General features: G+C 42.4%; 1 protein-coding gene across 7 annotated transcripts in view; it reads right to left on the bottom strand.

Moving 5' to 3' along the window:
• LOC129869445 (microtubule-associated serine/threonine-protein kinase 2-like) overlaps positions 1 to 13081 on the bottom strand; it is a 284626-nt gene that overhangs the window by 30985 nt on the left and 240560 nt on the right. For all 7 annotated transcript variants that reach the window (XM_055943864.1, XM_055943865.1, XM_055943867.1 and 4 more), the window contains 2 exons: positions 12087 to 12165; positions 10516 to 10667 (listed from right to left, as the gene is read on the bottom strand). In XM_055943864.1, the coding sequence (XP_055799839.1) occupies positions 10516 to 10667; positions 12087 to 12165 (231 nt within the window). The remainder of the gene's footprint in view (positions 1 to 10515; positions 10668 to 12086; positions 12166 to 13081) is intronic.

Below are 13081 nucleotides of genomic sequence, written 5' to 3'. Positions count from 1 at the left end.
TCTCTACTCCACCTCTCTTTCACTCCCTCTGTCTCTATTCAATTCAAGGGCTTTATCGGCATGGGAAACACAAGTTAATAAACAAAAATGAAATAAACAATAAAAATTAACAGTAAACTTTACACTCTCTGTCTCTATCCTCCTGTCTCCCCCCTCACTCTCTAGCCCCCTGTCTCTATCCCTCTCTCACTCGCCCCCTCTCCCAATTCTGGCTAGCAGGAAGACATGAAGACAATGGGAACAACCCTGACCTTTCTGTCTCTTACTCACACCAACCACCTCCACAGAGAATAAGCTGAGGATCTGTCTAAAGCAATGAGGCGACTCCCTTCTCAGACACGGTGTGTGAGAGAGAGACTCTAATCTGAGCAGCTGTGTTGTAAAGTGGTGTAATGGAAGCGGTGAGGGAATGCTAGGGGCCACAGATGTGACCGTATGTGTGAGTCATCCGTCTCTCTTCTGGTCATGTGACCAGGGGGATGAGGTAATGCCTATCCATCGACAGCTTGCTTGTCCTATTAACCAGTCTATAACATATTAACCAGTCTATACCATATTAACCAGTCTATACCATATTAACCAGTCTATAACATATTAACCAGTCTATAACATATTAACCAGTCTATAACATATTAACCAGTCTATACCATATTAACCAGTCTATACCATATTAACCAGTCTATAACATATTAACCAGTCTATAACATATTAACCAGTCTATAACATATTAACCAGTCTATAACATATTAACCAGTCTATAACATATTAACCAGTCTATACCATATTAACCAGTCTATAACATATTAACCAGTCTATAACATATTAACCAGTCTATAACATATTAACCAGTCTATAACATATTAACCAGTCTATAACATATTAACCAGTCTATAACATATTAACCAGTCTATAACATATTAACCAGTCTATAACATATTAACCAGTCTATAACATATTAACCAGCCTAATTGAATGAGAACACACTGAATGTGACATATGAGGTCAACTTCATAGAGGTGGTTATCATCGTGCCAACACACACACACACACACACACACACACACACACACACACACACACACACACACACACACACACACACACACACACACACACACACACACACACACACACACACACACACACACACACACACACACACACACACACACACACACACACACACACACACACACACACAATTGTGGGTCAAAGTAGACTCTTAAGACTCTTGCCAGAAGGTAAGCTTCTCAGAATATATTCTAATGCATTAGGCTCTTTGCTTCTCACACAAACACGAGAGCAAGCACAACACACTAATTAGCTGTCCGTCTGTCTCTCTACTTTTATTAATACATATATGTCAATCATCAAAACGAAGTGAGGAGAAACATTCTCAGCTCTGAGTCCTGCCACACACACACACCTGTCTTTTTATATAAAACATTTCACTCAGAAACACAATCACTGCTGCCACGGTAACCAAAGGTTAGCTCTGACAGAGATTGATGCATAGCCAGAGGCTGAGTCATAAATACTCAAATAAGATATTTTCAAACCCCCCCCGTTCCGTTGTGTGAGAGTGGAGTGTCTTTGAGTGATTTGTGGCGTTATTGAATACAGCTCCCATCAAACAAGCTGCTAATAGAATCACGAAGGTCCTGAGAATGAATAACATCGGACAAAGGCTCATTCGAAAATGAAATATTTCTCCCATAACGCAACATCAAAATCACCTTCAGGCCATCTTCAAAAAAATATGTTTCATAATAATATGAGAAACGACCTTGAACACAGACTCTCATTAACTTGTGGGAGGAAAGAGTTTTGTCTGAAGCCTTGTATCTACAGTAAAAAGTGAATCAGAGAGAAAGATGATAAATGAAGTGAATCAGAGAGAAAGATGATAATTGAAGTGAATCAGAGAGAAAGATGATAAATGAAGTGAATCAGAGAGAAAGATGATAAATGAAGTGAATCAGAGAGAAAGATGATAATTGAAGTGAATCAGAGAGTAAGATGATAAATGAAGTGAATCAGAGAGAAAGATGATAATTGAAGTGAATCAGAGAGTAAGATGATAAATGAAGTGAATCAGAGAGTAAGATGATAAATGAAGTGAATCAGAGAGTAAGATGATAAATGAAGTGAATCAGAGAGAAAGATGATAAATGAAGTGAATCAGAGAGAAAGATGATGAATGCAGTGAATCAGAGAGAAAGATGATAAATAAAGTGCATCAGAGAGAAAGATGATAAATGAAGTGAATCAGAGAATAAGATGATAAATGAAGTGAATCAGAGAGTAAGATAATAAATGAAGTGAATCAGAGAGAAAGATGATAAATAAAGTGAATCAGAGAGAAAGATGATAAATGAAGTGAATCAGAGAGTAAGAGGGGGAGAGAAAAGAGAGAGAGGGTAAGATTGGCATAACACCAGTGAGGAGGGCAACTGGGGAAATGAAGAACCTAATTGAGCGTGCCAGAGAAAAGGAGGGGGGGCTGTCTGTGTGAGAGGCAGGAAGGTGTGTGTGTGAGGAGGGGGGGGGGGGGGGGGTGACGTAAATGCCTCAGAGCCCCGTTGGATGAGACTATAATAATATGGATAATACTGTAGATTCAATAGGGGTACACGCAAAATGAAGGGTCTGTGTGTCTGTCTCTGTGTGTGTGTCTGTGAGGCCATATGGCTCTGTGCTGTTCATTATAACAGGACCCACAGCTGGATATGACAAACCTACGATGGATGAACATGTTGAGCTCATTTCTACAACTCCTGAAGAATGAGTGAGGGGTGAGAGAGAGAGAGCCAGGACAGGAGAAGAACCACAGCTGTCATCACTTTCAGTATGGCAGATAATAAGGCCATGAAATTAGCATATGATTGCTTCCTTCTTTATTTCTCTAATCATAATTAGCTGGTCTGAGACTCATCTTTGCATTTTCTTTCTCACTCCCTCTGGTGCACGCGCTCTCTCTCTCTCTTTCACTCGCTCTCCCTCACCTCATCTGCTTCCTTCACTTTCCAGCACCCTTTCTCTCCCTTACCATAGCAATCACCCTTATTCAAGCCCACCCCTTCATCCCGCTCTCCTCTAAAGCCTCTATCTCTCCCCTACCATTCACCCCCTCTCTCTCTCTCATTCTCTATCTCTCCCCTACCATTCACCCCCCCCTCTCTCTCATTCTCCATCTCTCCCCTACCATTCACCCCCTCTCTCTCTCTCATTCTCTATCTCTCCCCTACCATTCACCCCCTCTCTTCCCATCTCTCTCTCATTCTCTATCTCTCCCTCTCCTCAGATGATTATACAGTACAGTCATACAGCAGAGAGAGACATTTGTAAAGGGCTGGTAATGATCTTCTTTCTCACACCTTGCTAGCTCATCTAATATTCATAGATCTTATTCTGCTAGCTGGCCTGAAAGGCAGGCAGTGTTTTCCACTAGCGCCGGCTGTCGGCAATACAGCCGATACAGACTAATTTTCAAGCCAGGTACTTTTTTCCACTTAAATTAACTAGGCTACTTTTCAATTCACTACAACAACAAAAAAGTATTAAAAAAAGTATCCAGAGCCCTCTCCCGCTAGAATGTGGTTGCAGTCTAATTTCTTACACGGAGGAAGAGAGCATGAATTTGCAGGTCCAATATAATGTGAGGGAATTTGCACATACCATATAATGAGTGGATTATACCATGTAATCCACTCAGCCAATTGTTTTCTGGCACATTCCTTTATTTTCTTTCACATGCAGGATCTGACATTAACGATGGCCCGTGGCCAGTAAAAGCATGTGTTGGGCCAGTGCATTTTTACATTCCAGTTCAACATTTACCTGCCTTCAATCTATTCACTGAGCTTGTTTCTTTTAGGGAAAGTGAATTACAAAAGTAAACTAATAGTGAACAGACTAGCAATATGCTGGCTACTGTTGATAGTCTGCACAAAGAAAGATACAAAAAGACACAGGGCATTCCGCTTGACTAGCTTGTTACTGAAGCCGTGTCGATGGGTGTTTCTCAAAATGCACACCACCGGGCTCTGAGCACGCAAATTAGAGGGTCGGAGTATGAGTCCAAATCAAGAGGAAGGCACTTCTCAAATGTGTACGCCGTTTGTACATATTTTGAAGCATGCATCGATGCAAGCTTCAACAGAAAGTATATGCACAGAAATATGTCGCAACCACGTAAAAAGGTTACTAAAATGTATTGAAATCAATGGCGGACATCAATTGAGCTGAAGCGAGAGAAAATAGACTCCGACTTTGGAATGAAATGTTGCATATTCACATCTCATATGTTGCCTGAATGCAATATTTTATCTTGATACGTTAATAAATACATGCCGTGTTAATTTTGGCATGTTTACCTGCCTACAATACCGACTGTAGTTTGCGCAGGTCGCAAGCCCATAGTAAGTCAATAGGGCTAACTGGCTAACTACTACTGTTAGTTTGGCTAACTACTACTGTTAGTTAGCCAGATAGCCACACATAATTATTAGCCAACTACCCACAAAGAATTTTCATCTACCTTGCAAACATTAGTTAGTTTAACAGGCAAAAATGACCTATCTGGTTAGCTACATTATTACGATTCACATATAGCTAGCTGATAGTTATGAAGTAAAACATCTGCTTTGCGTATATATTGTTTTGTCTCTATTGCCATTGTCCTGGCTGGAATGGGTAAGTCCATTGTAAATCAATAGGGCTAACTGGCTAGTAGCTAGTCACGAAGAATTGGTAGCTAGCTATCCACGAAAAATGTACATCTACTTTGCATAACATTAGTTTTAGGTCATTTTGATTATTACGATTCACGGTAGTATACATATAGAAAAACACCCCGATATCTCTTTTGGAACATTTGTCTTAAAGGGTCAGCGTCCTATTTTCAAATCTCAAAATGACCTACTTCAGAAACAAAAATGAATGCAATTAATACAATGCAATTCTAAAGAATATATGACTTGGATACCTAAATTATATTACGCAGATTTTAATACATATCATAATAACCAAATGTAACTTATTAATATCTGAATATAGAGAGGAAGCATGCCAACCTATAGGCCCTGCATCACCCCAATCCACTCAAGAACTACACCATGTCCGGACCAGTAGAAATTCTGTTTGGGCCAGTAGATTTTTGCTCAACTGGTTGGGGCCAGTGAGAAAAAAAGTTAGCATTGGACCCTGGTGTGTTTCATACGAAGCCATGGAGGATATTTAGTGTGTTTCATATGCAGCCATGGAGGATATTTAGTGTGTTTCATATGCAGCCATGGAGGATATTTAGTGCTTCATATGCAGCCAAGGAGGATATTTAGTGTGTTTCATATGCAGCCATGCAGGATATTTAGTGTGTTTCATATGCAGCCATGCAGGATATTTAGTGTGCTTCATACGCAGCCATGCAGGATATTTAGTGTGCTTCATACGCAGCCATGGAGGATATTTAGTGTGTTTCATACGCAGCCATGCAGGATATTTAGTGTGCTTCATACGCAGCCATGGAGGACATTTAGTGTGTTTCATACGCAGCCATGGAGGATATTTAGTGTGTTTCATATGCAGCCATGGAGGATATTTAGTGTGCTTCATATGCAGCCATGCAGGATATTTAGTGTGCTTCATATGCAGCCATGCAGGATATTTAGTGTGTTTCATACGCAGCCATGGAGGATATTTAGTGCTTCATATGCAGCCAAGGAGGATATTTAGTGTGCTTCATATGCAGCCATGCAGGATATTTAGTGTGTTTCATACGCAGCCATGGAGGATATTTAGTGCTTCATATGCAGCCATGGAGGATATTTAGTGTGCTTCATACGCAGCCATGGAGGATATTTAGTGTCCTTCATACGCAGCCATGCAGGATATTTAGTGTGCTTCATATGCAGCCATGCAGGATATTTAGTGTGCTTCATACGCAGCCATGGAGGATATTTAGTGTGCTTCATATGCAGCCAAGGAGGATATTTAGTGTGCTTCATATGCAGCCATGCAGGATATTTAGTGTGCTTCATATGCAGCCATGCAGGATATTTAGTGTGCTTCATACGCAGCCATGCAGGATATTTAGTGTGTTTCATATGCAGCCATGGAGGATATTTAGTGTGCTTCATATGCAGCCATGCAGGATATTTAGTGTGCTTCATACGCAGCCATGGAGGATATTTAGTGTGCTTCATATGCAGCAATGCAGGATATTTAGTGTGCTTCATACGCAGCCATGCAGGATATTTAGTGCTTCATATGCAGCCATGCAGGATATTTAGTGCTTCATATGCAGCCATGGAGGATATTTAGTGCTTCATATGCAGCCATGGAGGATATTTAGTGCTTCATATGCAGCCATGGAGGATATTTAGTGCTTCATATGCAGCCAAGGAGGATATTTAGTGTGCTTCATATGCAGCCATGCAGGATATTTAGTGTGCTTCATACGCAGCCATGGAGGATATTTAGTGCTTCATATGCAGCCATGCAGGATATTTAGTGCTTCTAATGCAGCCATGCAGGATATTTAGTGTGTTTCATACGCAGCCATGGAGGATATTTAGTGTGCTTTCATTGACGAACAGCAAGCTTGACTAGTTTATAAAAAGCGTTGAACTGACTGAATAAAGTCGATCTCACGTATCCTTCCCATTCATAAATCATACAACGTAGTTATATGTCCAGGACAAGTAAACAAAAGATCTGGTTTCTATTTTCAATATGAAGTCCATCAGGACTTGCGAGACACGTTAAAGTGAGTGACTCGTCAGTAGCTTACCGAATTGCATTGGTAAGAGAGCTTTCATTTGGCTCCCTAATTTGCAAACTGTTAGGCTATTTGATGATCATCTGCAGATAAATTATGAAAACATTCGATGAAGATGGTGAATCCTCCTCAGAGCAGGAACAATAAGCAGGCTAGTGGAGAGATAGCCTCACTGGTCCAAAATAGGATAAAAGAAAACAGATTGAATTGTTTTAAAAGCTAATGATACCTATATGGTATTTTCAAAGATATTGATATACAGTACCAATCAAAAGTTTGGACACACATACTCATTCCAGGGTTTTTCTTTATTTTTTACATTGTAGAATAATAGTGAAGACATCAAAACTATGAAATAATACATATGGAATCATGTAGTAACCAAAAAAGTGTTGAACAAATCCAAATATATTTTATATTTGAGATTCTTCAAAGCAGCCACCCTTTGCATTGATGACAGCTTTGGACACTCTTGGCATTCTCTCAACCAGCATCATGAGGTAGTCACCTGGAATGCATTTCAATTAACAGGTGTGCCTTGTTAAAAGATCATTTGTGGAATTTCTTTCCTTCTTAATGCGTTTAAGCATATCAGTTGTGTTGTGACAAGGTAGAGGTGGTATACAGAAGATAGCCCTATTTGGTAATAGACCAAGTCCATATTATGTCAAGAACAGCTCAAATAAGCAAAGAGAAACGACAGTCCATCATTACTTTAAGACACGAAGGTCAGTCAATCCGGAAAATGTATTCAAGTGCAGTTGCAAAAACCATCAAGCGCTATGATGAAACTGGCTCTCATGAGGACCGCCATGAGGACTGCTGCAGACGATATGCTCATTAGAGTTACCAGCCTCAGAAATTGCAGCCCAAATAAATGCTTCACAGAGTTCAAGTAACAGACACATCTCAACATCAACTGTTCAGAGGAGACTGCGTGAATCAGGCCTTCATGGTCGAATTGCTGCAAAGAACCCACTACTAAAGGACACTAATGAGAAGAAGAGACTTGCTTGGGCCAAGAAACACAAGCAACGGACATTAGACCGGTGAAAAGTCCAAATTTGAGATTTTTGGTTCCAACCGCGGTGTCTTTGTGAGACGCGGAGTAGGTGAACGGATGATCTCTGCATGTGTGATTCCCACTGTGAAGCATGGAGGAGGTGGTGTGATGGTGCTTTGCTGGTGACACTGTCAGTGATTTATTTAGGATTCAAGGCACACTTAACCAGCATTTGTTTTTCAACTGGACAATGACCCAAATCACCAGGCTGTGTAAGGGCTATTTGACCAATAAGGAAAGTGATGGAGTGCTGCATCAGATGACCTGGCCTTCACAATCACCCGACCTCAACCCAATTGAGATGGTTTGGGATGAGTTGGACCGCAGAGAATCTCAAATATAAACTATAACTACACTTTTTTGGTTACTACATGATTCCATATGTGTTATATCATAGTTTTGATGTCTTCACTATTATTCTATGAGGTAGAAAATAGTAAAAATAAAGAAAAGTCCTTGAATGAGTAGGTGTCCAAACATTTGACTGGTACTGTATATGCTAGCTATATCAAAGATATTGATCTAGATCTACTGATTACATCAAAGTGTTGACAATGGAGTAATCAACTGCTGCTTTCTGTGTAGCAAAGCCCATGTTAAACACCGGCTTCATTCTTCTATCACACCTGTACTGCAGAAAGCTGAGAAAATGCCTCTTAAAAGAAAGCTTGAAGCCTGTGGATGTCAGCAGTTTTATATGATATTGTACAACAGCTGCTATAACTAACACTGTAAAAGTATGATCCCCCCCAAAAAAATGGTGTTGTTTCCTGATTGAAAATACAATCTGGTTGAAAATACAATCTAGTATTAGAATGTACCAGAGGCCACCAAAATGGAGCTTGTTCGGTAAAAATGTTGTAACGACCCCCCCCAGCCCAGGTGAGCCTGTATGGCTACTCCACGTGCTTGGGGACAACACTGAGGAAGGCCAATACTGAGTACATTCAGAGAGAGATACAGCCTATCTAGGGCTGTGACCATACCGGTATCCAATACTGAGTACATTCAGAGAGAGATACAGCCCATCTAGGGCTGTGACCATACCGGTATCCAATACTGAGTACATTCAGAGAGAGATACAGCCCATCTAGGGCTGTGACCATACCGGTATCCAATACTGAGTACATTCAGAGAGAGATACAGCCCATCTAGGGCTGTGACCATACCGGTATCCAATACTGAGTACATTCAGAGAGAGATACAGCCCATCTAGGGCTGTGACCATACCGGTATCCAATACTGAGTACATTCAGAGAGAGATACAGCCCATCTAGGGCTGTGACCATACCGGTATCCAATACTGAGTACATTCAGAGAGAGATACAGCCCATCTAGGGCTGTGACCATACCGGTATCCAATACTGAGTACATTCAGAGAGAGATACAGCCCATCTAGGGCTGTGACCATACCGGTATCCAATACTGAGTACATTCAGAGAGAGATACAGCCTATCTAGGGCTGTGACCATACCAGTATCCAAATATTTTTTCCATGGCAAAAATGAAAACATGAAGCAGACTAAATGCTTTGGTCCTTTAAAAACCTTCTGTATGTAACATATTGTGTTCTATAGTTTGGAAAATAAATAAATGTGACTCTGGATGACAACATAATGTTTGTTTTGTTCTGTGTTTTGTTTCCTTGCCATGATACTAAAAATGATCGAGATACGGGTATTGTCCCAGCCTACTATAGAATGTAGGAGTTGAGGGGCTAGGCCTCTCTCTGTGTCATATAGAGGTCTTAACACCAAACCTCATGAAGTGTTTCCCTTATATAATACCAAAATAGACACTTTCTGTTCTCCATTCATGAGGATAGAGTGAGATAGAAGGAGAGTGTGAGTTCTTCATCCTCACAGAAGGATGGAAGGAGAGGAAAGGTTTAGACTGGCAGCAGCAGGTCATGTCAGGACAGGGTGGCATCAGCTGAGATGACACCAGAACTGGCACCTCTCAGATCTCACAGAAGGCAGAGTCTGTGACAGACAGACAAACTGACTGAGATAGATAACCTCTGGCAATGACCAAACACTGACAGACGCAGACAGAAAGAGACAGGAAAGGGAGACAGGGAGGGAGATACATGGAGTGTGAGAAAGAGAAAGAGGTGGAGAGACAGAGAATTGTAGAACAGAGAGAGTGACAGAGGGAGAGACTGAAAGAGACAGACAGACAGACAGAGAGAGAGAGAGAGAGAGAGAGGGAGAGAAAGATAGAGGGAACGGGCGTGATGGGTAGAGACAGAGGAGACTGAGGTAGGCTGGGTCGATAGAAAGGTGAGAGACGCCACAGTGAAGAGATCACTGTCAAATCAAATCAAATTTTATTGGTCACATACATATATTTATCAGATGTTATTGCGGGTGTAGTGAAATGCTTGTGTTCCGAGCTCCAATCACTCACAAGCCACATGTCAATGACCCTTTTGACTATCAGTTAAATATAGGCCTTTAGGTTTAATACCTTTCTGTACTGCAGTTACACAGGCAGCCCTACTGCCAACCAGGCAGTCAGCCAGTCAGCCAGCCAGCCAGTCAGCCAGCCAGCCAGCCAGGTGAGTTCTGTCTGTGGTCTGCCGTGTACAGATAGGGAGGCTTGGGGTATAGGGTGGGCACTGGGCCGTGTACTGGGTACATGATCGTTAGAGTCTCTGGGTGTCCTGTCCTACCTGAGGCTGCGTGAGCGGGGGCGCATGGGCGAGTGTCGTTCATCCTCGTCTGTGATGCTCTCGGAGCTGAAGTGCTTGGTGAGGAAGTGCAGCTCGTCCGCCGTGGGCTGGAAGGGCAGCTGGTGCAGCTTCTCCTGGGATGAACAGGATGACTGTGAGAAGCAGAGAGGGAGGGATTACAAGGGCAGAAGAGCCGGGCACTAGTAGCGGCTAACTGCTAAAAGGAGGGATTACAGGAGCAGAAGAGCCAAGTAGCTAGTAGCGGCTAACTGCTGGAGGGAGGGATTACAGGAGCAGAAGAGCCTAGTAGCGGCTTACTGCTGGAGGGAGGGATTACAAGAGCAGAAGAGCCAAGTAGCTAGTAGCGGCTTACTGCTGGAGGGAGGGATTACAAGACCAGAAGAGCCTAGTAGCTAGTAGCGGCTAACTGCGGGAGGGAGGGATTACAAGAGCAGAAGAGCCTAGTAGCTAGTAGCGGCTTACTGCTGGAGGGAGGGATTACAAGAGCAGAAGAGCCTAGTAGCTAGTAGCGGCTTACTGCTGGAGGGAGGGATTAAAAGAGCAGAAGAGCCAAGTAGATAGTAGCGGCTAACTGCATGAAGGGAGGGATTACAAGAGCAGAAGAGCCTAGTAGCTAGTAGCGGCTAACTGCTAAAGGGAGGGATTACAGGAGCAGAAGAGCCTAGTAGCTAGTAGTGGGTAACTGCTGGAGGGAGGGATTACAAGAGCAGAAGAGCCAAGTAGCGGCTAACTGCTGGAGGGAGGGATTACAAGAGCAGAAGAGCCTAGTAGCTAGTAGCGGCTAACTGCTAAAGGGAGGGATTACAGGAGCAGAAGAGCCTAGTAGCTAGTAGTGGGTAACTGCTGGAGGGAGGGATTACAAGAGCAGAAGAGCCAAGTAACAGCTAACTGCTAAGGGAGGGATTACAGGAGCAGAAGGGCCGAGTAGCTAGTAGCGGCTAACTGTTGGAGGGAGGGATTACAAGGGGAGAAGAGCCGGGTAGCTAGTAGCCCAGCGACTAACTGCTACTGTGAATGTTAACTCCTGGCTAAGGTAGTGTGCTCTGCTCTCTACTGGGCCGTTGTGAATGAACAAACTTTGGAGAATTTTAAATGGGGATGACTGTCTGTTAAACATTTAGACTGTACATTAGGGGTTACGGAGGTATTGGTGCTCCTTTGAGTAGGATAAAAAATATTCAGAGCTAATTTAACCTGAATCTATAATGAGGTTATATGAGCTCCTCTGAGCTGGTGAGTAGCAGGAAGCCTTCAGGCTTCTCATCAACATGAGGAAGAGGCTGTGTGTGCCAGACATCAGTCAGACTAACAATATGAGTAACGGTGAGACTAACAGTCAGACTAACGGTGAGACTAACAGTCAGACTAACGGTGAGACTAACAGTCAGACTAACGGTGAGACTAACAGTCAGACTAACTGTGAGACTAACGGTGAGACTAACAGTCAGGATACACACACAAAAACATTCTACACGCACACACACACGCACGCACGCACGCACACACACACACACACACACACACACACACACACACACACACACACTCACTGAGACAGTGGAGCTGGGTGTGTTAGTGCCATATCCAGAGGAGGGAAGTGAGGCCAGAGACCAGCGTCTGCCATCCGTCCTGAGAAAGAGAGAAACAGAGAGGATGGCAGGGGTTAATGTCAGTTCCTGGGTTTACTATGAAAGGCTTGATGGAGCCATGGTACCAACCAAACATAGTAGAATGTCTTGTGTTACTAGCTCCAACAGGGCAGTAGAATGGCTTGTGTTACTAGCTCCAACAGTACAGTATAATGTCTTGTGTTACTAGCTCCAACAGTACAGTAGAATGCATTGTGTTACTAGCTCCAACAGTACAGTAGAATGCATTGTGTTACTAGCTCCAACAGTACAGTATAATGTCTTGTGTTACTAGCTCCAACAGTATAGTATAATGTCTTGTGTTACTAGCTCCAACAGTACAGTAGAATGCATTGTGTTACTAGCTCAAACAGTATAGTAGAATGCATTGTGTTACTAGCTCCAACAGTATAGTATAATGTCTTGTGTTACTAGCTCCAACAGTATAGTAGAATGCATTGTGTTACTAGCTCAAACAGTATAGTAGAATGCATTGTGTTACTAGCTCCAACAGTACAGTAGAATGTCTTGTGTTACTAGCTCCAACAGTGCAGTCGAATGCATTGTGTTACTAGCTCAAACAGTATAGTAGAATGCATTGTGTTACTAGCTCCAACAGTACAGTATAATGTCTTGTGTTACTAGCTCCAACAGTATAGTAGAATGCATTGTGTTACTAGCTCCAACAGTACAGTATAATGTCTTGTGTTACTAGCTCCAACAGTACAGTAGAATGCATTGTGTTACTAGCTCCAACAGTACAGTATAATGTCTTGTGTTACTAGCTCCAACAGTACAGTATAATGTCTTGTGTTACTAGCTCCAACAGTACAGTATAATGTCTTGTGTTACTAGCTCCAACAGTATAGTAGAATGCATTGTGTTACTAGCTCCAACAGTACAGTATAATGTCTTGT

Source organism: Salvelinus fontinalis, chromosome 14, assembly GCF_029448725.1.
Source record: "Salvelinus fontinalis isolate EN_2023a chromosome 14, ASM2944872v1, whole genome shotgun sequence".
NCBI lineage: Eukaryota > Metazoa > Chordata > Actinopteri > Salmoniformes > Salmonidae > Salvelinus > Salvelinus fontinalis.
The sequence above is the reverse complement of the archived record's forward strand: the minus strand, read 5'-3'. Positions and strand labels throughout refer to the sequence as shown.